The 27,255-nt window shown below is 34.5% G+C and overlaps 1 protein-coding gene across 1 annotated transcript in view; it reads left to right on the forward strand.

Annotated features, from left to right (window-relative positions):
- The first annotated feature begins 2,772 nt into the window (after positions 1-2,772).
- Positions 2,773-27,255, forward strand: part of LOC111615769 — a 28,913-nt gene continuing 4,430 nt past the window's right edge. The window contains exons 1-9 of the mRNA XM_023357212.1: positions 2,773-2,910; positions 11,682-11,810; positions 21,634-21,745; positions 23,341-23,434; positions 23,511-23,565; positions 23,824-23,964; positions 24,083-24,243; positions 24,957-25,055; positions 25,137-25,282. Coding sequence (XP_023212980.1) covers positions 11,696-11,810; positions 21,634-21,745; positions 23,341-23,434; positions 23,511-23,565; positions 23,824-23,964; positions 24,083-24,243; positions 24,957-25,055; positions 25,137-25,282 — 923 coding nt within the window. The 5' untranslated portion in view covers positions 2,773-2,910; positions 11,682-11,695. The remainder of the gene's footprint in view (positions 2,911-11,681; positions 11,811-21,633; positions 21,746-23,340; positions 23,435-23,510; positions 23,566-23,823; positions 23,965-24,082; positions 24,244-24,956; positions 25,056-25,136; positions 25,283-27,255) is intronic.

Genomic DNA, 27,255 nt, shown 5'->3' on the forward strand with positions numbered 1-27,255 from the left:
TGATCCTTCACATGCATTCATAACAAATGTATTAGTAATTTCCGTTTCCTGCGTTGACACTAAGTGCCAACTGATTGATAAAGAATTTTAAACAGAATAAGAATAAAGAATTTTAAACAGAAAAATAATTATAATTAAAATATTAAGTTGGTCCGAGCCGAAAACTAGGCGTTTTGTAACTCAAAACTTGTATTTGATCGATTACAAGGTATATTTTTCATGGTTAAATCCTATTACACAAAATGATCTTTAGTATTAAGTTGCATCAACAGTGGTAGAATTGGATATAATATCTTGTGGTACAAGAAATTCAAATGGCTACACGGTACGGTACATCAATAATTATTTTCTGTCCTTTCATAGTAGGGCCTTCATGCTTCCTGCCGAAAGACCGAGTGGATAAAACTACTGAAGACTTGTAGTTTGTGGTGGGTTCCCCCTGACTAAAGGGCTGATCACACGAAAATTTCGATTTTCTTCACGTGTCCTAAATAGGAACCAGTTTTCCATAGAAAGTCCTATAAATTCCCATTGTCTTTCCTTAATCTCGAGAACGATAGATAGATACATGAAAGACGAGACCAAATATGGAAATATTAAGAGCAAGAGGCCCCAATTAACTGTATATGAATTTCCGATTCAAACCGGATTCAAGTCATGTCAATTCAAAACGTTTCCCTCCCAGAGGTGTTAGATAGATGACCGGCACGACTCTATTGTTAAAAGAAAAGTATGGACACCAGAGTTCATAGTATAGAGCAAAAATTAAACTTTAATATTTTTGTAAACGTTTCTAGACAATAAAAATATCCCGAAAGTAGTCGAATGTTCCATCAAAACGTACAATTTTATGCAAATTATGTAGGCTCCATAAATACAGCAGTGATGTTAACAGAAGGCTAGTGCAAACCAGTCGCAAACAGGTGTACCAAAGAATAACTTAATTCTAATATGAATGTACCACAGAGCATTATATCAAGGTTACCAGCTAATGGAAGTCCGAGAGTTACCACCTTTCAACAATGTTTGTTTGTTTAGTTATGGCAACGCAATACTTGGACGATCTGCCTAGAGAGGTCTTTTTAAGGGAAACTGGCCCCTATTTAGGCGTTACAGACGTGGAGAAAAACCGGAAAACTCCATGTGGCCAGCGCGAACCCACGACCAGAACTCCCAGTGTTCATGGTACAAAAGACCGCTTGGCCACTGGTGGGACCACTCGTCAATGACTTTCCTAACAGTTTCATGGAATGGGGTAACCGAGTGATAAGCTCTCATAATGAGCCTTGCGTATCCTTTTAATGAAATTTTCAGGAGTTATTTTGCATCTTCCTTCAGGCGGCGTTTTATAGAAAATTACATTATACACGTTTCTATCCTCCCTCCGTATTAAAATGGATACAGTCCAGCGACTCGTAAAATGTTTAACATCTGTCTCTGAAGATTAATAGCGGCAGAAACTATAAATCATGTCTGCCACGTGAAAGCTGGAAGCGCGCAAAGTTGTAATATTATCAAGAATAAATTTAGTTTTTTACATTGAATTTTTCAATTTATGGTCGAAATATTGGATTATTTTCATCCTTAATGATTTTTCTGCGCTTTTTCCTGATCCAAATATCAACTTTAAGTGTTTTTATGATTAATCTTCGCCAGGATATTAATTACTTAAATATGGATGTCGGATACTTTAATTACAACAATGCCGCCATATTTGAGAATGTCCAAATTACCTAATCATTAATGCTATTTAAGGCTGGAATTATTGTTACAAATTCTCAGTAAGTAATTCTAAAAATATTCTTTTGAATATTTTAATTTTATAAAATTAAATAAACAAAATTTAAGATGTCGTTTTGAAATTAATGGCTGGATGGTCGAGCTGTTAACATGGCAGCCTACCACTTTCGGGACCCTTGATTCAAGCCGAACGGGTCGAAAAATCTTAGGAATTTTTCGGGGAAGATATGTTCCGTCTGCCTCAATGTGGGCCTGGCAGAATCTAGAATGGGCTTAGTAAAAAAGGTCCTCTTAGGTGTTTTCTTAAATCTTTTCGCCTGTGGGCACTAACAGGGCCTCCATCTCTATCTGTCTAGGTTCGGTTTATATGGAGCGTGCGGTCCTTCTGGTTATAACTCCGAGAGAGCGATGGCGCTTGCATCCGACTATCCGACTGCCGAAGCTTTTTATCTGCTTGGTTTTACGTGAGAGTGGAAAGTAATGCCTTATGGGAGGTCTTTTAAGGGTAATTGTCCCTATCCAGGCGTTATAGACGTAGAGAAAACCCGGAAAACTCCACCTGGCCAGCCCGTCCGAGTGCGGCGCGACCTACAACCGAATTTTCAGTGTTAAGAGAACGAAACCGCTTTTTTTAAAAACTCTTTCCGCTCTGTGGGCACTAAGAGGGCCTCTTTTTGCAAGCCCATTATGGGTTCGGCCAGGCCCACAGTGGGGTTGCCGGGTGGTGAGGGACGGGGCCCAACATATCCGAACGGACCACCCCCGAAAAATTTCTGGGGATTTTTCGACCCGTTCGGATTCGAACCCGGGTCTCCCAGAGCGGTAGGCTGCCACCTTGTCCGCTCGGTCGTCCGGCCTAATGTCAACGAAGTGGAGAGAATTAAAGAGAAAGACCGTTTTGAAATTTTATTTTATTTTATTATTATTAATGCGAAAATTATATTAATTTCTAAAATATTTTTATGTAGTTTATTTTTTATTAAATTATTATTTATATTTTATAAATTTACGGAAGATGGCAACACGAACCATTTTCGACTGTATAGCATAACAAACATTGTCGTCTGATGTTATATCGTTAGACATTTTTTTTATACATTTTTAATCAAATATAAAGATTTATTTTTAATTCGAGAGCCGTTGGATATCAAATATATAAAGTTTGTTGTAGTAAGTAACGTTTTATTAGTCTATTTTACTATAAAATCTAGCTTTAAGCTCATATTAATCACTTTTTACCTGTAAGTAACACTTACCAACATTGAAGCAGCATGACATAATGAAGCATGTGACACAATCTCCAATAAAATTACATCATTTTTAACAAAATTAAAGTAAATATTTACATAAATTGTGATTTATAACTGGTTATTTTGCCAGAATACAATTTAAACTGTCATTTGATGTTTGCACTTAATAATGTTAACATTATGCACATAAACAGTATTTTGGATGAAAGGTACAAATGCAACTCCGAACGGGTCGGTTGGGACCTTGTCGGAGCTGTAGACCTGCTCGTACGAGTAGAAAAGTTAAAGAAACCGATGATTGGTAAGGTTTGAGCTCCAAATGAGGGGTTTTATGCCCCGAGAATTGTAGACTATCTTATACAGGAAAAAAGTCAAAGGAGCCGTACCTGTACGTGCGACCCTTTGCCAGATATTCACTTCCGAAGGTCAGGTTTTAACACTTATTGGTATACTGCTTATTCTCCATGCTCCGCATGTAGTCGTGCGCTTCGGGAGCTATTGCTCACGCCAGAGTGCCTGGGTAGGGTGAGCTCCTGCACCCCCTAAAACTGTATAACATCGAGTACTCTGCCAACGGTTGAGTGGGCTACTCGAATCCTGGATAGTCGCCTGCCTTATCTTTCAATGTTTATTTGGTATTGCCCACTTCTTAAAAAACAAATATTGAATCACGCCTTGTCTTGCATCTTGTGTAAATGGCTTTATCTTTTAAGCTTAAGGAAACTTCACCTGTTGCTATAAAAAAAATGGCGGAACTCAAAATGAATGCCAATTTTGTCTGCTAGAGGGTGCTGGTAATCGCACTCATGTAGCTGTGTAGCTACACAGTTATATGTTGCAAAGGGTTAAACATAGATCTTCAGTTCGTTTGACTTTTTTACTCCTGTGAGCATGGTCTACAGCTCTGATAAGATATTAACCATCCCATTCAGAGCTGCATTTGTACCTTTCATCTGATATAATGTTATGTGCATAATATTAACATTAGTAAGTGCAAACATCAACTTGTAACAAGATAATAGCATATAGTGTGTGTATATGTATATATACACACTATATACCATTATATAGAGACAGACTGGACTTAATTTTGAGTCTGGTAATGTCGGGATCACTAGTTCACTTTATTAACTGGTGTCATATATTAATAATAATAAAAAATTGGGTGAAGGGAGACAGTAAAATAAAACAAACTGAAAAGTATTTGTATAATCAATTAAATTTGAATATAACTAATAAATAATACTTGGAATATTGAACTAAAAGCTCTTCTATGTATACAATTTCTAATATCTTTACATTGCCTATCAGAAGTTCACAAGAGGTGCATCATCTATTTACATTGTATATAGTTAATATACTATAGTTATCACTATTACTTTACTCATAAAGAATCATTTAACTCCAAGTTTACTAATGTACCCTAAGATTTCAGTTGCCATTTAATGTTAAGATGCTAGTTACACTTACAATCCCTGTGTATATTACACTATGAAATAGTCAAAATTTACAAAAAATTATGTAAGTGTAAGTAGTGTGTACCAAGTTTATAAAAGAGAATTGTACATTGTATAAGTATATGGGAACTGCAGTAAGGGTCTACAAGAGCTACACGTGGCTTGAAGCCACAGATTGGCTACTTTATACACTATTCAGTATTTAAAACAGTATTCACTTCTGTTTGATTTGGCACAATATATTGACAAGGAGTAGGAAATGTCAAATACCAAATATTAGTCTCAAGTAAATCATACACACTACTTAGCATTGACCACATGTTTGCTCAGCATTTAATGAATACTGAACTTATGGCGTTATCTTTATATGTATATTATATATTTTTTAAGAAGTTAAATTGATTGACGGATTTTTTGTGAGTCATTAAAACATTATAAAGACACTACAATTATCTCTAAAAAGCCATAATATACAGTGGCGTGCTGTCATTGGAAGCGGTGGATGTGCCACTTCCCTTGTATTTTCTAAAAAATAAATACATATTAATTTTAATTATATGAAAATAATCGCAAAATATTTTATTATAACTGCATTATGTATCTTATTACAAATTTCTATACTACACGTGAAAAAAAAGATAAGATTGCTATTGTATATTCGAATATTAGTGGCGGAGTGGAAGCGCTGTATCGTCAGCATCCAAAAAGCCAGATTCGCGCAAGTGCTTTACAGAGCACCAACCTCACCCGGTTTCAACCTCACCCGGTGGAAGCCTAGGACCTTGGGTGGATGCTACACGTATACCGCATCCAATTCTATCTGGGACCGGTTCTGGGCTGTTAGCCGCCTGCCCGCTAGATATTTGGCCGTCCTTGCCCGACTACGTGAATCACGAGTAGATTTATAACTTAACCCAACCGATAAGAATTTACTGGTATGTTTTTACTAATGTACTATAAGATTTCAGTTGCCCATTTAATGTTAAGATGCTAGTTGTATAGTTTTGTTCTGTATATTGCTAGTGTTCTGTATAGTTGACAGGAGTTTAAAAAAATCCATTAAAATATTTGATATTTTTATTCCGCTCTCTGATTTTATATTACTCACGGATTTCAATGTTAAACCAGTGATATTATGATGTACAATGAAAAAAACACGTACAATTCTTGTATAATGTTAAAAAATTAACCGTTACTTTGATAACATCATTTACAATTAAATTTGATGAACGAGAGAGATGCACGAGGTACAGAAAAAGATTTAGAATTTATTTTCCTTACATTTACGATTTATGTATCCGTTTGTCATAAAAATTTGTCTTTTCACTTTTTTCCCGCGACTACAAATATTCGAGTACAAAGTAACCGGTTTCGACTTATTTCTACTTAAGAAGTAGTTAAATAATTAAGCGATTAGGGAATTGGGGACATAAACAAAACCCTGATGAAAGAGCCAAATTTTACTTAAACAAAAGCTTAAGCAAACCATCTCTAGCCAAGTACAGTGGAGACTGATTTCTTTTCATTATTAATGTAATAAAGGCAGAAATTTTTCCAGTTTAACGAGAGTGACCGAAAAGTTGTAAATTTAGGGTAATTTCTGAGGACACTTGGTCCTAAAACAAATTAGTTAGAAAACAAATGACTACTAAGTTTAACATATTTAGATTTTTACAGCTATGGTGAGAAACGTTTAAAATCTACAACAGCCCCGTCGCGTCCTTTGNGAATACAGTTTATCAATTTTGATTTGTAGTTATCTTGGTACATTGAATGATATATGGAAAATTGGTTATTCATACTTAGAAAATTAAGCTCTTTAGCACATTAAGCTTGAACAGAAGTCAACAAATCAATATTTTTAAGTTTAATAGATTGATTTGCTTAAATAGAGTTTAAGCAAATTAATAGTATGCTGATTTGTTAATGTTTTGATACTAAAATAAATATATTTAATAATATTATCAGTGAATTATATATGAATATATTATATCAGTATGTTTATTTAATCAGTAGATATCAGTGCCAGTTGATTCATAATTCATTATTACAGATTGATATACGTGTTTACTCATATTTCTGTAGTTAATGTCGTGAAAAGTAATTTAATCAAAATTTTGTCATAAATAATATCACAAAAATGCTGGAAATACTACAAATATAGCACATTGTTTGCTTGATGCTACACTGAAAACACAAGATTTCACAAATAAAAAATTGTAGATGAATGTATAGAGTAAAAATATGGATTCAAATCCTATACCTAATACAGGATATCTAGAATAAATAAATTTTGAAAGAAACTCAAAGATAACACAACTACTACAAGAAGTTACTTATAAGGAGCCATTCAAGTATTACTTCGGCAGAAATTTTTCTTTTTTTAATCCCTCCCGCATCATTTTCTGTCATCAGAAATAGCGATATCACCTCCCTGTTATTATGCCATTGGAGTAGAAGTTTAAAGTAATTTGCAAATATTCAAGAATTATTTTCAGACAGTTTTCTTATGAATGGAGAGAAAATAAACAATAGGTGCAATTTTATGTTGTCAAAGACTTCCCCCTCTCCATCGTCGGCTATTGTCAGATGCAAAATGCCCTATCCTCCACAGACTATCGACTTAATACTTGAATGGTTCCTAATAAACAGGGCACATTGGCAAAGTGTATCATTTCTTTATCTCCCGAGAGCCTGCAAAGTAGATGAGTCATAATGATTTGCAATGGCTCATTTTTGGCATTCCAGATAGCTGAAAGTCTGCATGAGCTCCCAGATGATACACATGCCTACATGTGCAATATATTGTCTGAGAGATCACAACGTGCAAACTTAAATATAATAATGAGTCTATTATCAAATTCACAAATAACCAACTTAAAACAACAGTAAGCATTTACAATGAGCCCGACAATTCAGTCCTTTTGGTCGTCAGGATGTAAACGGAAAATTGACAGAATTATGCATTCATCGGCCTTAAGATATCTTCTTGTATCATCTGCATCAAAGTAAATGGATTTCATACATTATTAAGGTGGTGCTGTTAAATATTATTATTGTTTTTAAAAGATTCTAGTGCCTCAGAAAATCATTTGTTTTTGTGTTGTTTCTCTAGACATATTAAAAGTATGGCCAGGGAAATGTCCTATTTTCTCATATACTGTACGACTTATAAACTGATGTTTATGAACTCTTAGTGTGAATGTTTTAATTATGTTATTTCATTAATCACATTAACTCTTGTAGGTAATATTCTATTTATTAGGTGAATATAGGACATTACCCTATTTTCATGTATGTAATGCTCACAATTTCTCTAATTCTCTAATTCTGTATAAAATCATCTAGAACGAAAATAAAACCTTTGAACGAAAGTCTACCCACTCCTGGTTTATGCTATTGTTTTGTTACTAAAGGTAAATCAATGTTGCACTATCCGGAACAATATACACTCCGTCCGGGGAATTTCAGTTGACCTGAAGAAGAGCGAAGGGATCGCTCGAAAACGTTTGTCAACAGTGATGTATAGTGTATACGCGTCGAGCGACGGTCACATGTTCCGGATAGTGCAACATTGATTTCACCCCGGCGCTGAGAGTAGAACAGTTCCTATAATTACTAAAGGTATCCACTCTTTCACTGTTTTAGTCCATCTGTTGTCGTAATATCTCATCCATCTTGCTCATTTTAATTCAAACCATGTAGTTGGCTTGGGTTTGCTCCCAGTCGAGAGGCTATCTGTGGCACGTGGCGTTTTCAATGTTATCTCTACGTGTTTAACGTCTAAACAGGGACCATAAAGGTCCTACTGGTTTGCTCGGCCAATCACCCTTTTGCTGCATTGCCTTATTCTGTTAAGTCGTTTCATTCTTACCTACATTTTGAAACTATAATCCATCTCCAAGTCCTACACTATGTTGACATAGGATTTGGAAGTGAGGAGTGTAAACTTCTGGTTGGGTCATCCTCAATACGAAAGTCATTTGGGTTGCCAAGTGAAATACTCCTGTATTTTCGCAGAACGACAGTAACGCCGGAGTTTCTGGCATGTCAGTTAAACTGCAACTAAAATATAAAATGAACCAGATCTAACAAAACTAGTTGTTAATTAAACATTAAAGAAAATATTTTTCCAAGCACAATAAAATAATAACATTGTAATTTGATTGGCATTACAATGTTATTATTTGACATTAGTAGTACAGTAGTAGTAGTAATTAGTCAGTGTGGGCTAAACTAACTGTTTACCCAGACCTTAAAAATAAAACCATCATCTCAAATTTCAGAGCGGATGTTAATCAGTGTAAGCTGAGATAATTTACAGTGAGTTTATTAAATTTAATATGTTTGTTTTTGCATTTTTGAATCAAATAACAATAAAATACGCATAAAAAAAAAGCACTTTTGGAATTCCACGACTATTTTACATCATTAGAAAGAAGACAAAATGAAGAAATTAAACATATAATCGTAGTTTTTGATATAATGCTGATAGTTTCACAGTTTTACAATAAAAAGTCATTTGTTTTTACATGATGTAAATCATTTGTTTTTTTTTTTTTAATATGCCCTCTAGAGAGGGATGTATAACCTCACTTAAACCAGCATGCCAGCATTCCCCAGGATAAACTGGCATTCTGGTTTTTACCATACGGAAATATCCTTCCAAATCTTCTGGAATAAGTTGAATGTATATTATATAGCAACTTTACCCCATTCTTTCATTCATTCTGAAGTAACATAATCGGTTCCAAGTGCCTTGCTGTCCTTGGAAGTTCTTATTCCTTCAATTACTTCATCTTTTAAGATTGACCCCTTTGTCTGTTATTGTTCCCAGTCACTATTTTTCATTATTCCAAGAATTTTTAATGTTGCCGTACAAAAACTGTAGCAATGCAAAGGATACTATTTAATTCAGTCTTTGAAGACTGCATTAAACAATCTGACATAATGAAGACTGCATTAAACATGAGTGAAACATAATGGCAAAGAATAATGTGTTTGATAGTTGACCATACTGATTTTCTACGATACTTCTCATACACACAGCACAATATCATCTATTAAGGCTGTCAAATTTACAGTATGTTTTCAATAAATCATGCTTTTTAACTGTCTTTGCAACCAAAAATCACACCAATTAAGATCTAGATTTTAGTTGGTTAATTAGTTTTGGTATTTCCTTTTTTAATGGAAATATTTTTTAATATATTTTGAAATGTTGACATACCAGATTGGTTGCATTTGAACCATTAAATCTCTCTGTACACAACATTGAATAGAGGTACTTCATAATAATTTCAGTACTTATACACATAAGTAAAGTATGCTAGTTAAAAGTAATCTGTATACTTCGCTCTATTCTCTATACAAATTTTAACCAACAATAACTGCTTCGGTAGATATTAACTCTCAAACGACGTTTTTACAGCAACTTTAATAACTAATGTTTTTAGCTTGTTTCCATTGTATGTTGAGTGAATTTGCTAAAGTGTAGACCTCCATGACCATGAGATATAGTGACTTGTCACTATATCTCACTATATTAAAAAATCATAAGGACTATGAAACGTAATGAGAAACAAATGCTGAACTTGTGTGGATTATAGTGCAATAAAACGATGACTTGCCTTGTCAATATCTTTCACATTTCATGTATTTTTCCACACTTTCGTCAATACGTGAGGTATCTACCAAGAGCACATTCTCCTTTTATATGATATTTTTCATAAGAATGTGTTAGATTGTATAGACCAGGGTCTGCAACCTTTTGGCACTGTTATGCCAAATCTAATTTACACCGATATGATTCTATCAATTTTGTTATATATACAGTATTATCGAAATTGATCTGGTTATAATGGATTTAATTTTGAAGTCAAGTTGTTAATTGAATTATGTTCTTACATATATGTGAAGCGCATGCACAATGTGTAGATGGCGATACACAGTGTAAACGCATGTAAATTCAAGCAAGAGATTCGTTTTTAATGTACCACGGCCTACACTGAACTATGGCTTGCATTTAAATGTCTAGTTAATAATTAAAGTATAATTTTTACTACATTTCTATTCAATCAGAGTGCCACTGAAAATTGTCTCGTGAGCCATAGGTTGCCGACCCTGGTATAGACGGTAAGATTAGTCTCTGCAGCTCTGTCACCAATTAACCTTGAATCAATACACAATGACTACAATCGACAAATTAATTTTTGTCAGTGGATGTTAAGCTATAAGAAACTAATAAGCATAGTAGCTAAGACATCAAATCACAATAGAATTGTCAACTACCCACAGAGACTTTGTGGAGGTTTTATGTACATGTTTAATTAACTTTTATATAATTTCTTTTAAATGCTCTTCAGTAGAAGTGTGTATGAATACAGGAAAACTAATTGCTTGTTTGAAGGAAGTAAGAGTCTTATAAAAGTGTAAAATGTAGAACTTTGTACGCATGTGCGCACACAGTCAGTACGAGTATTTAAAATGAAATTAAGCCAAGCTGAGAGAGATAATTGAGCAATGCAAAACAAGAAAAGGTAGTTTAAGAGGCCAATTGGAATGGAGGTTTATGTAAAATGGTGGAGAAGAGAGATATCAAGAAAGATATATGTATGAATAGAACAAAGTGGAAAAACTAAAGGACAGAAGACATCACATTCTAGAAACTGATTTTATGGGTGCTTCATAAGTCTGGAAATTTAGGATTTATGTTGATCTTTCTTTAGGCTTTTATAGGTAAAGCATGGCTTTGATAAAGAGAAAAGAATTGGAGTTTTTTTCGAAGGTGCAGAATGCAGTTTGTGAAGTTGCAGAACGGTTTAATGGGCCAAATCTGGATTAGTGGGAAGTCCGGATGCAGCTCACTTAACCATTCGGCAACATCACACTGATTGTAGGTCCCTGCCATCAAAATAACTCAAATTTGTCAAACTCTTTACGTAGAGCTATACGTTACCTGTAAAGAATAAACAAAGATCAACATAACTATTATAATTCTATTCTTACGGGACATTCTGTATAGCATGTGTTGGTTTGTTTGTAATAAAAGAGGTATCACATTTACAAACGTCAGAGAATTTGATAATATTATGTAAGAATATTTTTACTTTCTGATCCACCAGGCTACTTCTTGGATGATTAGAAATTTTGAAATCTAAATATCTTTTTAATTATGCATTTAAATCAACATTATTTATATATTTAATATAATTTTTATTATTTTTAACAACAGCTTTTTGCATAAGTATGAGCGGACAGGCGAAACGTAGAGCCGCAACGAATACCATCGATTCGGCCACTTTAACGGTCAATGAAAAGATTCTTAAAGAATGTCACAAGTTATATACAGATCCAGAAAAAGGTGAGCGCTTTGCCAATTTGATAAAACAAGTTTTTAAAATATTACATAGGAAACTTTATCACAGCAACATAATTATCAATAATCACTTATACTTTATATTGTTTAATATTATGCACAGAAATGGTTAGATTGCATTATAAATAGTTTAGTTAACTCAAAATGTGTAATACACTTCCATTTATTCTTGCTAAACTCATACATTCTTTAACCCTTTGCGCTCTTGGGTGCCATAGCGGCAACACGTTACGGTCAATCTGGCGCCGATGTCTGTAGCATATGGTTGCATGATGTATTTGTACTTTATATTGTTATTTGTGATTGCAGTTTTTACTCAATCGTGGCAGATAAAATAGATACAAAGAAAGTGATGACGAGTCGGCAGAGTGAGTGAGTGACTCAAATGATGACAGTTGGGTGGATGTTACATCCAAAGTGATATTTTGAGTTTGATATTATTTGCTATGTAGCCGCAGAGAATGAATCCACAAAATATATTGGATAATGTCAGAGAACCGTTACATTTTCAAGTTGTTCTTCAATGATAATTTGATTTATTCTAATTATAAAAAAAGACAAATGAATATGCCCAATTTAAAATGGAACAGAACAGTTTCTCTAGAAATGTGTTGACCCAACAGTGCTGGTCAGCTGCCCATAACAGCAAAATACTATTTTATTCAGATGCACTTATGAGAGATTGATTTCAACATGATTTTTCAGACGATCCATTTAAAAACACAACCAACCAAAGACAAATTTGAGAACTCAGATTCATGAAGTCAGTAATCTTTCAGAATACTTCAGTTCAAGATGTTTAGACCATCTTATACTCTGTAAATGTAACTGTGTAGACAAGTCGATTGTTAAATTTAAAGGAAGAATTTAAATCCCAATAAGAACTAAGTGGGAAATAAAAGCTTTTACATCACATGATACTGAAACTGAATATACGTATAAAATCTTCCCATACTACGGCAGTATTATAACACAAGATCTTACAAAAATAGAATTACCTATCAGTTTTGGAATTCCTCTACAGTTTTATACAAGTAAGTGAATTTTGGATAAAGTCCCAAATGCCGGTGGATATCAAATGCACACTGACAGCTATTAAACAGGCGTTCCTCTCTGTTTTCAATTGTTAAAATCAAAATGCCATCTTACAGGGACAATAAATACAAACACAGAGCTTTAACCAAAAAAGTACTTGCATAGAGATGCAGAAATTGGCACGATTCAAACAGGAAAACAAGATAGAATGCGTCCAAAAACCAAAAATTGTAATAAACTCTATTAAAATTTTGCATGGAGTAGATTGAGCAGATCAGTACGTTTATATGTACCAGTTCCCGAGTGATAGAGGAAGCTATTTTTTGAGAATGCGTATGATAAAGTCATACATTCTACATGAAACAATACAAAAACAAAAATCTCAAAAGCCGCTGTCATACCTCATGTGTAATATTGTTGGTATCAATTAGTTGATAACTTAGTTATTGACAGGATTCTCTTTTATAAAAACCTAAGTTTTGTAGTGGATAGAGTGAACAATAAATCAGTGTTCAAATTATCAAATAAATCAAATCAAATTAGAGCAGAGACTGGTTTTTGTTTCGATAAAAGCAGTTTGAATTAAATTCACATTTTGAGGAGTTTCTTTAATAAGTTTTGCATAGTAAACTGAAGTATTTAAATTGTAATAAGTTTCTGTAAACATACTTTCATTATTTTGACCTTTAGTAAATAATCTAGAACAAAACAATGATAAAAACTTACGGTAATCAGTAGGACACTGTTGATAATGATTATTACAGGATAAAATGGTTTGTTACCACCATAACAGATTACGTGTTACATTCATTAATAAAATAAAATCACATAAATCAATAACATATCCATTTTTTACAGCCAAAATCAGTATATACATAGAACTTGTCCAAGGAAAATTTGCTTGCAGAAGGTGGTAGTTGTGTATAGTGTGTGGCGTGGAAGTTTCATTACATAGAAGCCTAGAAACATTAGTCTTTATCTCAGCACATGCATCATACTTTGGCAAGCGGCAATATTAAATACACACAACATTTTTTGCACAGATATATGCTAACTTTATACAAACATGATAAAAGACTTGCTTTTTCAGTAACTACATTCTCATATTAATTCGACAGAGCTCTTATTTCCAATATCAGCAGAATATTGATTATCTATCACCACCATAAATGAAATTAAGAGATGCATAGATCGGTGTCTCCGACTGGTTGCTGCGGCATGCCAGGCTGCCACACTGACTCTGAGGTGCTGCAAAATATAAAAATATTAGCATAATAAAGATTTCATGTATGTAGATTGAAGTTAAAACAAAGCTACGACAACTGCCGCATAGCATCTGGCTATATATCGGCTATAATAATTATAAATTACTGATAAATTTGACCATAGAGGGAGGTGTTAAACCTCTACATTCCATTTCCTACTACATTTTTAATTACTTTAACAGTTTTAAAGCTAAATGAATGATTTTTTTCCAGCTTTAAAGTCTATATTAATACAACCATAAAAAGATATTAATAAAACCAGGTTATAAATTTTTACACCTTTGCGATGACTTACCTTATAGTACTTCTTTATTTAATTTGTTCCAATTTCAGTTGTAAAACCTACATCATGCAGAATAATGTAGCAATTCAAATTTCTAAATGTAGAAATTTGGTTGCGAACTTAGAAATGCCGTTACAAAAACCCGAACTATTCGAAATACAAAAAACTATTTCAAATAGATTGAATGTTTGCAATCCAGTTTCGCATTCAATAGTGTTCTATTCAGCAAAATTTCAATTTATAAAATACAGATAGGCACTGCTTGATAATGGGAGTATGTTCTGGCGTGGTCTGCTATACATAACACAATAGTAACGCAGCAATAAGCATGTAGAAAGGTTATAGCTAATAAAGATTTTTCGGCTCCGTTATAATCCGTCATTATGGGATCTTCGTCCTTTGCCGATCTGTCAGTCTAGTGGCACATATCTGTTGTAAGTTTAAATCTATTTTTTTACAGCATATTTTCAATTTAAATAGTTTATGTAGCGTTCTAAGAATAATCCAGTCGTGTGTGTGCATACAAATTATGTAATTCTCATGTTATAATCACGATTGGATTTCTGCTAATTTATTAATGTTATTTATATTATGTTTACATAAATACTCAACAGATGGAGCTACTTTGATTACAATAATCAAACATCATTCTATGCCAATCAAAGATAGGCTCTTCCCCTCCACTCATACACGTACATTAGTTTTGCGGCTGCTTTCTGGGATAATTCTAGGCCTTTCCTCTTCACTAAGCAGTATTAAATTTAAAAGCCTGAGCTGCACGCTTGCGGTACAGTACCCTAAGCTATTGTTAATTTAGCTTGTGTAAATCTATAAAATTTACATAGCTAGGTCCCATATTTAGGGTTTTTTTTTAAGCAAATTTTAGGTGAAAATTCTTAACTAAAGTATCGATAAACACATTAAATAGGAAATAATATTTTAAATATTTTGTAGTTGTTTGCAATGTTTAAAACTTAATAATGTTGGCTACGGAAGACGAAACGCAAACTATAGTGTGTCATTAAACTCTGAGAACGTCCCGTTGGTCTTGCGCAAATCTTTCCTTTCTGCATAAATTATATTTGTGCTAACTTATGAGTAATATAATACATTTTTCTCTTCTTACGAATGATTTTTTTAAAGCGTTTTTTTACTTGCAACACAATATAATCTGTATTTTCAGGGGTTTTTTTAATTATTATTTTATTTTTTTAATTGTTTATTATTGCACATTTAATAAACAATAATATGAATAGGGTTTTTTTGTACAAATGAAAAAATAATGGGTGTTTCACTTTATGGCAGAAATCAGGAATCTAAATACACCTGTATTTAAATTATTTGGTGAGATAGAACCACTTTAACTCACTAAAAATCCTACTTTGTAAGCTATTACAGTGGAGTCTCAATTATCTGAGATGATGCTGATCTGTAAGGGTGCCTCGAATGATCAAAAACTCGATATAAAATGCTCGACAAAATACAAAAATTGAGGTCTTATGACAATTTCAATTAAAATTTGTATTGCCGCAACACATATTTCTAAAGCCTCTTTCAAGCATCAAGCATTAGCCAGGAATAGCGAAACACTTCTTCCTTCTGTTTTTATTGATAAAATATAACTTATGAGACAGCTTTTGTAGCATAACATTAGTCGAATGGCAGGCAAACAAATAGTGTATTCTGATGTACAAAACAGGTTAAACATTGCCAAAAATCTTTTAAATTGTCCTACTTCTTAATTCATTCATTCATTCTGCAGTATGTCTATAGGTATAGATTATAATTGTACACTTGACTATCATATTCTTACCTTATTTGACGTTGGACTTAATTAGATTTAGATTTAGAAATTACAGTATTTAGAAATGACAGCCATTTATTAACAACCTTTCTTTGTGTTAAAATTATTGGCCTTGTAATATTGGGAAAAACATGTCAAAATGACAGTTTATAAGTCTACATCTATTTTTTTTTAATTGTATTTTATCTTTATGACAATATAAACTGTTCTTGCATGTTTACACAAACAAAAAAATACTATAATATACTATAAATCAATGGCATTTTGCCTCCTGTCCAGTATTAGGTGAAGGAAAATTTTTAAAGGATGCATTAGCTGTAATTTAACCTTGGAATTTATATTAAAAGGCTCAGAAATGGTCCTAAATTAAACCATTAACCATTTAATAGTCTCAAGTTTGCGTACTATATTATTACTGCTTCACTTATAGAGTTAAGACTTCCTCCTCCTCACTTGTCCCAATCCATGCCGAGTTATCATTGGTTGACCGTCTTTACCCAATTTTTATCTGCGTCAAGTTTGACTTTCCGTCCAGTCTATTTATAACATCCTTATCTTCCTTTGCTAGTTGATAAGTTTAATTGTTTGCGCAAACATCCCAGAAAGTTATTGTTAAAACTCACTACAATTCACCGAATATTTGTAGCTAAAATGTATGTTCTGATTTGTTTTTGCTTAAAAATGTGTGTAGGTCTGCACCAACAAGTGTTGGTGCACACCTACACACATTTTTAATACAGGAGAATTGGCTCATCAAGTTTCCTCTGTCCACTGGCGTAACTCATCATTATATCTGTAAGGACGTCTATAGAATTTTAACCGCACAGCTTTCAGCAAAAATATTTATTTTTTAAATATCCTTGTTAAAAACAACAAATGTTACGAAATTTCCTGACAATACGCTTTAGTAGAGAGGAACAATCAACACTTTCTTACTCATTTACTGTATTTTTTTTAATATAAAAATACATAAATTAATAGCTGCATGTTAACAAATACATTAAACTGAATTCTAAGACAATTATATGCAAATCCTAAATTTTCCTGCATTAAATTAATAATTTAGGATCTAATGCATAGAGTTAGACACACGAAAGCTTATATCACGAGAATCTGTAGACCATTTATAAGACAAAGTTACTAAATGACTTGCCAAGCAACAAGTATTTTATTTAATGCGTAATCCAGAGGCTCTCGAAAGGGTTTTATATTAACTTTCCTCATTTTTTAACGCTAATTTGCCCTTTCAAACTGAGACAAAACATCTATTTATGCCATGCCATGAGTAACTTGAGGGACGATGGACGTTAGTTTAGTAATTTGAAATAATTATTAAAATGATGCAGAGAATTCTCCTTTCTAATCGGTTTGATCAGCTACAGGAAGAAGGAATTTCCTGTCCGCCATATTTTCTATGTATTATCTGTTCCTGTTCCTTTCTCACAATAATATGAGTCACTCTGTGATAATCATCTCTTGGGTTTTATTTTTGTTTTAAAGTTGCATTCGAAGACAAAATTATTTGTAAATTATAAATTAGCCAGTGATCGATAAGTTACAAGAAGCAATTGTTGCATTAACGCAAATCAAAAAATAGAATTTAAGCTACAAGGCTACGGCATAGAATCTCGTACTTAGAAGCAGAAGGGCCTCTTATATTATAGCTTAGGGATTCCGGTCCAAATTGAGGCCTATTACGTGGACGTTCTGTGCAATAAAAAATCACTTCAGTGGAAAATTAGAGCTTTGAAATGGGAAAAATCTGTTGCCGTAAGCGACAACGATGCAAGATTTTGTTTAAAATCCTACTTCATTGTCTTAAATTTTCCTAATGTTAAATAACGAAGAGCAGAGCTTATGGTAATATATACAGTGTATCTTTAAAAGATACTGTCACTTTGGTTTGTGCAAATCATTTCTGCTCTTTTACAAATTCACATTTGCCAAAAAAAAAAACACTATGTTTACTGTTTTAAATGAGAGTATTTAGTGTCCTTCCCCTTTAAATTTATCCTATTTAATTAGTAAATGCATAGTTTTCTGCTCACACATTAATTATGGAATATTTGAAAGCACGTCGGTACGTTGAAATTGCTTGAAAATGAATAAAATATTTTTCCATTTGGCCCTTGACATTACAATGCACCCAATTCCTGCGAAATCTTATCGGCCGATTTTTTCTACTCTTTCGCTTCCTGCCTCGTACCATGTTTCAGGAATTCAGGAACTGTTCCCCCACCCTTCCTCTCGCGCGACTCCCTTGCCGCTGACCAAATTTCTCTTTAAAACTAGAACTAAAATAATAATTTCCCACACTGGGGGGAAAACAAATAATAAGAACCCGTACTCGACTCCACGAAGCCATTAATTTGGGCCGGCATCCAACTTTCTTAAGCAATAAATAGATGCATGTCATTACAGTGTTACTGTTAATGTTAGTTACCGACAAGTCATTGCATAATTTTACTGTTTAAGTTGCAATTCTCGTCATTAAGCTAATTATTCGCACATTCCCTGTAGCTACATCCCCAAAACATCCTTTAATCATCATAATTTAGCCAATGGATCGTTTAGATTTCTGTCGTCTGTGGATATTTACACCTCTCCCTCCAGAGAACGAGACAAATATCATAACAGTTCTCTTATCTTATCTTATGCTTCGATTTAGAGAGTAGATATAGAAATTATCATTTTCGTTCATCCGAGAATGCATAAAACAATAGAAAATTATCATCGTGATTCATCTCATGAAGTGTATGACAAAGGAAATCACATTCATTTCTCTAACAGAGCATTAATTAAACAAGGAAAATCATCCTCTCCATTCATCTTACTAATATAAACTGTAAAGTAAGGAAAATCATCATTATTCATCTGCTAGACGATAAATGAATATAAAAGGCATGCTTTTCATCATCTGACAGAGAATTAAACAAGGAAAATGAAGCTTTTCATTCCTTTAGTACAGGATAAATTAATAGAAAATCATGCTCATCATCATCTAACTCAGCATTAAGCAAGGAAAGTTAACCTCTTCATCCATTTTATAGATGATAAATTAATAGAAAAACCGTGCTTTTCATCATCTGACAGAGAATTAAACAGAAAATAGAGGAAAATCAAGCGTTTTATTCCTTTAGTACAGGATAAATTAATAGAAAATCATGCTCATCATCATCTAACTCAGCATTAAGCAAGGAAAGTTAACCTCTTCATCCATTTTATAGATGATAAATTAATAGAAAAACCGTGCTTTTCATCATCTGACAGAGAATTAAACAGAAAATAGAGGAAAATCAAGCGTTTTATTCCTTTAGTACAGGATAAATTAATAGAAAATCATGCTCATCATCATCTAACTCAGCATTAAGCAAGGAAAGTTAACCTCTTCATCCATTTTATAGATGATAAATTAATAGAAAAACCGTGCTTTTCATCATCTGACAGAGAATTAAACAGAAAATAGAGGAAAATCAAGCTTTTTATTCCTTTAGTATAGGACAAATTAATAGAAAATCATGCTCATCATCTAACTCAGCATTAAGCAAGGAAAGTTAACCTCTTCATCCATTTTATAGATGATAAATTAACAGAAAAACCGTGCTTTTCATCATCCGACAGAGAATTAAACAGAAAATAGAGGAAAATCAAGCTTTTTATTCCTTTAGTATAGGATAAATTAATAGAAAATTATGCTCATAATCATGTAACTGAGCATTAAGCAAGGAAAGTTAACCTCTTCATCCATGTAACTGAGCATTAAGCTTTGTTTATTCTGATTCGTTTATCATCTATCAAATGGAGGATGAAGAGAATAATAATCCTCTTCATCCTCCATTTGATAGAGGATAAACGAATAGAAAAAAACTATGCTTTTTATCATCTGACAGCACTAAACAAAGAAAATCATCATTTTTATAAGAAGAAACGAGAGAAAAACAGCAGGAGTGTTTGTCTTCAACTTGTTACGATCGTACAGAAGATAAAATTACCCCCTTTCTGCGAACGGGAACAGGGCAGACGACACTCTCCCCCTCGCATTCTAGGAGCAAAGGAAATGCTTAGCCACCGTGCAAACAAACACCTTTTTTATCTCTTCATTTATCGTCCCCTCACCACTCAAACCCCCCCCCGAAATCATCCGATGACGATCGCGCGGGATCTAAGTTGGGATACGTTACTAGCCGAATAACGACTCGTTCGGCAATTCTTCTCCCCTCGACCCCGTTTACTCGCCGGTTTCTCACTCGAAATAACGCAGGGGGGAGGCCAGCGTGGCCGGAAACCTCCCTCGCCCTCCAGAAAATTCAAACCGGGCCCGGGCGGCCGGCGATTGGACAGGACGCGTCACGTGCCCGGAGACGTAATTCGAATTTACGTCGCCGCCAATCGATTACGATAATCGATTATTCGGATTTTAATTGCCCTTCTTTCTCCGTCGCCCGCGATTAATTAATTGGATTTAATCGCCCGGACCGCAGCCAATACCTGCCATCGGCTTGATTTATATTTAAAATTCGTCTTTCCCAGCTAAACGTCGGCCGGCCGGCGCTTTTATATTATTACTCCCGCGGCCGCCATTTTGATTATTGTAATCGATTTTTTCGCGTGGAAACCGATTTCGAGCGAGGAAATTATTATTTTTTTTAAATTAATTAATAACGAAGAAAAAAAAATTAGCGAAAGCGAGAAGGTTCGGGTAGAGAAGGTTCGAAAGTACGTCACGGGCACTCAACAGGTAGGACGGGGGTCGAGCGAGCGAATTAATAATTATTAATGCTCGGGGAGGGTGAAGGCGAAGTTTCCGCACGTTTCGGGCGCGTGGAATTTCGAGCGGGACGGAGAAAATTCTCCATCGTCTGGTCACCCGGCCGTAGTTTCATTCGGCGACGGTAGATGGCGGAACGTCGACGTTGCGGCTGCTGCCGACGGAATTGATCGCGGGAGAAGCTCCCCCTCGTTTTTTTTCCTTAATATTATTATTTTTTTAATATAAATATTTTTATTGGATTTTTGGCCGGCGGACGAGACTTGAGCTGCGGATTCGATGGCGAGTATTTTTCCGCTGCGGCGGGAGGGACGTAGTAAAAATGTCGGGCGTAGGAGGGGGTGGCGGTGGCGGAGTCGTGCCCCGTTTCCTTTCCTATTAAGCAGCAAGTTGTAATTTGTAGATAAGGACGTCTACTGCCGTTATCAGGGAAGTGGAGGACACAGAACAGGAAGCAAAGGCAGCGAGTCTCTGCCGTCGTCGGCCACCCTCCCTCCCTTCTTCCTGCCGATATTAGAGGAGGAGGGGCATCGCGTGTCACACACACGCGCACCAACGCGCGCCACGCGCACGTGGGCAAGTGCGGCAGTCGAGGTTCGGACGGGTCCCGCCGACGACCCTCTCCCCGACGTTAAAACCACCATCCATTTCAGGACTTGTGAAAATCGCCGCTTCGCTGGGGATTCGGCTCCTGGCGCCCAGGAAGAAGGTCACCGTCCTCCTGATAGGAAACCATTCGGCCGGCAAGAGCACCTTCGTCAACTGGTGAGTGTCCGTTTTTTTTTTACCGTTGCCCGCGGGGTATTCCTTTTGTTCCTTCGGCGTCTGGCGATTCTCATCCTCTTCTCCCGTTCTGGCAGAGGCAGTTGAGTACGCGGCATGTTTCCGAAGGGAGAGATTTGCTGCGGATAGGTAGTCTTTACTTTAAATCGCACGAGAAGCGAACGGCCCGTCGTTAAGAGCTCGTCTTGCAGTGTCGGCTGGTGCCAACAGTTGTAATCGTGTGACCGCTTTGTTTATAATTTCACTTAGTCTTTAAATTATGCTTTAGTTAGATTAGAAATTTCCTTAAGTTACTCTTCTGCTCTTAAGTGCTTCCTAGACAAGCGTGGTTTCTGCAATAATTTATTTTATAATAGTTCTTTAACAGACTAACATTATGCCAGTAGTTATTGCACAGAAATTTTGCATTATTGCACTTTGTAAGCTTTGTACGATCCTTCGCAGAGTCGGGATATCCCATTTTTAAGCAGATAATTTTGTGCGCTAATTGTTTCGAAATCTACTTCGGAAATTACTTTCGAATCTGGGATAAGATAATTGATTGTTAAAATAAGCTTAATCCTCTCGTGTTATGAATTTACGGGTTTCTCGTGATAACTTATTATGTGTTTGCTTATAGAAATTCGCACATTCTTAAATTAAACGGTTGTATCTGACCGAAGAGCGACATTTGGCCATCCGCATCTGTGTCATTCTCGTGGATAAGAAGGGCCTTATCTCTCTCCTAGTTTAACTTTAAGATATGCCATTTGTTTTGATGATTAATCACTTATCTCAATACAAGCCGTTCGAACCGAGCTTAGATATTGGAGGGTTGTTAGCAAATTTTCTTTGTATGCTTCGTACTTTCTTTTTTTGCTATTTCTTTCTATTTTCTTTGTTTTGTCAATGCTCTATTGGGGCAAAAGCTTTAAATATCTGTGACCCAAGTGCTTCCGAACTTCGCCGACCAATTTTTGGGATGTAAATCTTGATTTTTCGGACTAATTTATCCCTCCGGGCAAGCCGGATTGGATCAAAAGTTGTAAATATTTAAACACTATGCTCTAGGGTGCTAACAAATACAATAAACGAAGACAATCTGAAGCTTATATTTGATATTCTTGCAGCAGAAACTGCAACAGTAATTAATTGGTTTATAAATATGAAAGTCTTTATCTGTCATTTCTAATTACTCACTTCCGTAGATAATGTTTTTTTATTACGTACCAGACTCTATAATGTTACGCAGTGGTTCAAATAACATAGATATCCTCTGCTCTTATTTTAAAGAAAACTGAATGTTTTAATAAGTAAATATAATTAATTTAGTGTACAGATCATATATGACTGAAGATATTGTGTGTCAATATCATTATTTACGAATTGTGACTGTATATGTGATGATTAATAATTCGGTTGATAATTTTGTTTATTAAAAGAAAAAGTCATATTTAATTTCCTTATAACAGCCAAGCAAGCGTATATGTAAAGTAATTATTAGTTTATGATTAGAAATTTTAGCACATGTCGATTAAATGTGATTTTAAGGGATATTTTTTGCTTGTACGGTCAACTCATCCTCTTGTTTCTTCCAGGTACATAGAAGAACACATTCAGAAAACTGGCGTGGCCATTGAAACTCAGGGATTTACCATCGTCACCAGCGGAAAGAAAAGGGAATCGCTCACGGTACATTTCATTTTGGAAATAGTTTCCAATTGTTAAAAATACGTTACAAATAATTTACTCTTTTATTTTGAAATAGGGAAATGCCACACTGCATCTCTATCCGTATTTTACTCCACTGCAAAAGATTAAAGGTAATTTTAGAGACGCTTGTTTTCATTCATCTCTTTAAAGAGTAGCTTTACTTATGTTTTTCGGACAAGATCGACGAAGTTGCTGTGTCTCGGCGGTATAGTCCATCATCGGGTTGCTAGCTGTCATAGGAGGCCAGCTGCCCAGTGAAGGGCTGTTCCACCAGACAGACCTCTTCGAGAGCAGAACCTGCAGTTGCTGTCAATTCAAATCTTTTCGGAGATATCAGTAACTGAAAGTAATTTTTGTCCCCGCGGCAGGTCTGACGGACTATCTGACGACCGAGATATCGACTTCGAAACAGAAAAAGTTTAGCCTGGTGACATTTGTCGACACTCCGGGTCTGGTGGATGGTGACATGAAGTACCCGTTTGATGTCAATCAAGCCATTTTATTTTTAGGTAATCAATTATGTGCATCAATTGATAATTTTGTTAAATTAGGAAATTATAAAAGGGATCTAACTGAATCAAAATTGTCATTAAAAATCACAGTTACGGCATAAATATTATCTTGCAGGCGAGGTGGCGGATTTAATTTTTGTTTTCTTCGATCCAATCGGACAGGCGCTATGCAAAAGGACTCTGAATCTTGTCGAGAAACTGAATGCAAAACACAGCGACCGCATCAGAATGTATTTAAGTAAGGCGGACGAAGCCGGACATGAAAGCGATCGTCAGGTATGATAATTTTGTAACGTTCTTTCTTGTACAAGTACTTGAATAAAACACTCAATTTAAATATAGGATGATTCCAAATCCCCATTAGAAAGTTTAAAGGCATATTCTATGATTCAGAATAACAAAATGTTCTGATAATGAACAAAATAAGTATATAAATGCCATAGGATAAGTCTGTTCTGGTTTCCTTTCCTGTAATAAAATTATGGGTGTGACGATGGAATGCGTATCAGTTAATTATATAAATGTGAAAGCATTCTTTGCTGCGCAACACTAGTGTATGACTCGGAAACAATGACATTTCTCATATTCAGTGCGTTGTTTACAGTCATATGATTCATCACATTTGCCTTCCATTTGCTTTGCAAATTAATAGCTTTAATGAATGTATGTTCTTTGGAATTAAGCACAAATTTGCTATGGAGAACTTATCATACAAGATCACTTTTACCATTGGAAGAAGTGTTCCTGTATGATGAGTTCTCCATAGCAAATTTGTGCTTAATTCCAGAGAACATACAAGCAATAGAGAACAGCAAGCAACTTCCTGGAGTTTCCATGGTGACTACAATGGCCATATCTTGGAAAGTTAATGTTTCGCTGAGCCTTCTTATACTTCCAAGCTGTAGGATACACGTTTAAAGTTAACAATAGTTTTGGAATTATCCTGTGTATAGAAAAATTAAAATATTAACATAAATATTCATTTTCAGAAAGTGTTAATGCAGATCGTTCAAGAACTTTGTAAACGTCCCGGTTTAAACAAGTGCGGTTTCGATTTGCCAACCATCTACGTGCCTCATTCGAACAATGTAAGTGTCTGCCATAATGCAAATTAAAATAACTTGCAGAACGCGGTAATTAAACCTACACATTTTTTGTATTTAAATTAGCCGAGCAGATGCGTTAACAGAATTGAAGAAGTGTGTAAAGAGATCGACAGGACCATCAATTTGACAATACAGAACACCCTAAACTCTCTCGAATACGACTGTGAACGCATCGCCTCCGCAATATACGATTCCATTTTTCGTGACGAGTGCGTATTGTCCTGAAATCTTTATTAATCCTAGATTTGTAAATACTTCCGGAAAAATGTTACTTGTAAATATTTGTCAGACTGTACATAAATGAGGAATATTTTAAACATGAAAGATTAAATGATTATTCACAATATAATTGACACTCTACCCTTTACTTGAAAGAAAAAATTGGGAAATTTTTACAGATTGTCATTCAATATAACAGAATAAACTTATTACGTAGTAAACATTTTCAACTGCCTATTTAACCGAGATAAAGTCAAATGTACACTTTATATTGCAATGTAAAAATTCAATAAACTTGACGCGACATTGCAAAATACATAAATTAGTATAACCGACTAACTTTAGACGGCCAAAACTCCGACCATTTTTGGTTAATGAGCCGACGACTCAGTTAAGATATTACGGCGACATCAAAAGTATTTGAAATTAAGAATGAACTGTTGTAATTGAAATTTGTATACTGGAATGGAATATTTATTTTAGAATAGATGAGTTATAATAGAAAAAATATCACAAATTTTTATATAAAATTGAGGGATTAACATGCTTTTTGTATTGTTAAAGTTGATCGGATATCCGAAATTCCGAGTTAAGTATTGCCTTGACGTAATTGTAAGCTTTGTGTTTCTGGAATATAGTTTTATTTAACCACATTGAATAAAGATGTCGAGATCACTTATAAAAAAGTACACTTGTTCCCTCCTGCATCCATAAAACTTCTAAAAGACGATAATGTTAAGGCAATGAATGTCTATTAATTAAAGTACAAAACACAAACAGTTGTAACTGTGAAAAGCATCCTTTTCTCCCCAAATTCTACAAAACGTTTCTTTTTCTAGTAATATTAATAAAATAAAAATCTTAAAAAAACTGAAACTAGACCCTCTTTTCTTTTCCTTTTTTTCTGTTCACTGTAATTGAACCTCTTAGTGATATCCAAATCACTAACCTCTCGTCCAAGCAAGCATCTTGGAAGGATGAGAGGTTTGGAAAAACCTCTCGTCCTTCCAAGATGCTTGCTCCTTCGTAATGTTATGTTATCAATTTCTTATCGTGCTATATGAAAACTATGATTGGGAGAGTGTAAATACATCAATTACGTTCCCGTACTTGGCTAATTTAATTTCTGTAGGGGTACAATAGGGCATTTGATAGGGTGCTTGTCACACACTTTTATAAATTGATCCAGTTAAATGTGACTCTTTTGCCGACACAATATGCAGAAGATGTTGCTTTTCAAAATAAACTCATCACATTACTCGAAAATATTTAAACATTAGGATGCAATATTGCAAGATAGAAATTTATTTATACTTGAAACGTTAGTAGCCAAGCATATATCTAGCAGCATACGTGTTCTCGTCAATAAAGCTCTTCTGCCTTTAATCCTTTCAATATTAAAAAGTAAATGTTATTTTCGAATTTTATATGATTAACAACTTACAAAGAGAAATGAAATGAACTTAGTAACTGTATCCGGATGTCATCAACATCATCTTTATCTCATGCATTGATTATAATAAACCTTGTTAAAATATACACAATACGCTAGTAGGAGGATATTATTATGCATAGTTTTAACTAATATGGGCTGTAGCCTTTTAGTATATAAATCATCCTTGAGAGGAATGCGGCAATGTTTTTAAGTAAGCATTACTTTTGTTCGAGATGGACCTAAAAGTGAAGCATACGTAATGCAGCTTCTTTGTTTTTATTAACTAGTTGAATTACATAAACCATGGCTTTATTCTGTTTGTAATGAAGGAATTGTTCCTGTTGCACTCTGTTATTTGACAATTGAATTATTTGATGATTGTCACAACTATTTGCAGTTGACAAAAGTCATAGGTTATCCAAACTAAGATCTTATTTTGTTCTATCATTTAACAATTTAGTTTATTTCTCATAATTAAGACAAAAACAAAATAAAAACACGGAATTATTGGCAATCTTAATTCCTAAT

This window comes from Centruroides sculpturatus, unplaced genomic scaffold (assembly GCF_000671375.1).
Source record: "Centruroides sculpturatus isolate CEXI.00-Female unplaced genomic scaffold, Cexi_2.0 scaffold161, whole genome shotgun sequence".
Taxonomy (NCBI): domain Eukaryota; kingdom Metazoa; phylum Arthropoda; class Arachnida; order Scorpiones; family Buthidae; genus Centruroides; species Centruroides sculpturatus.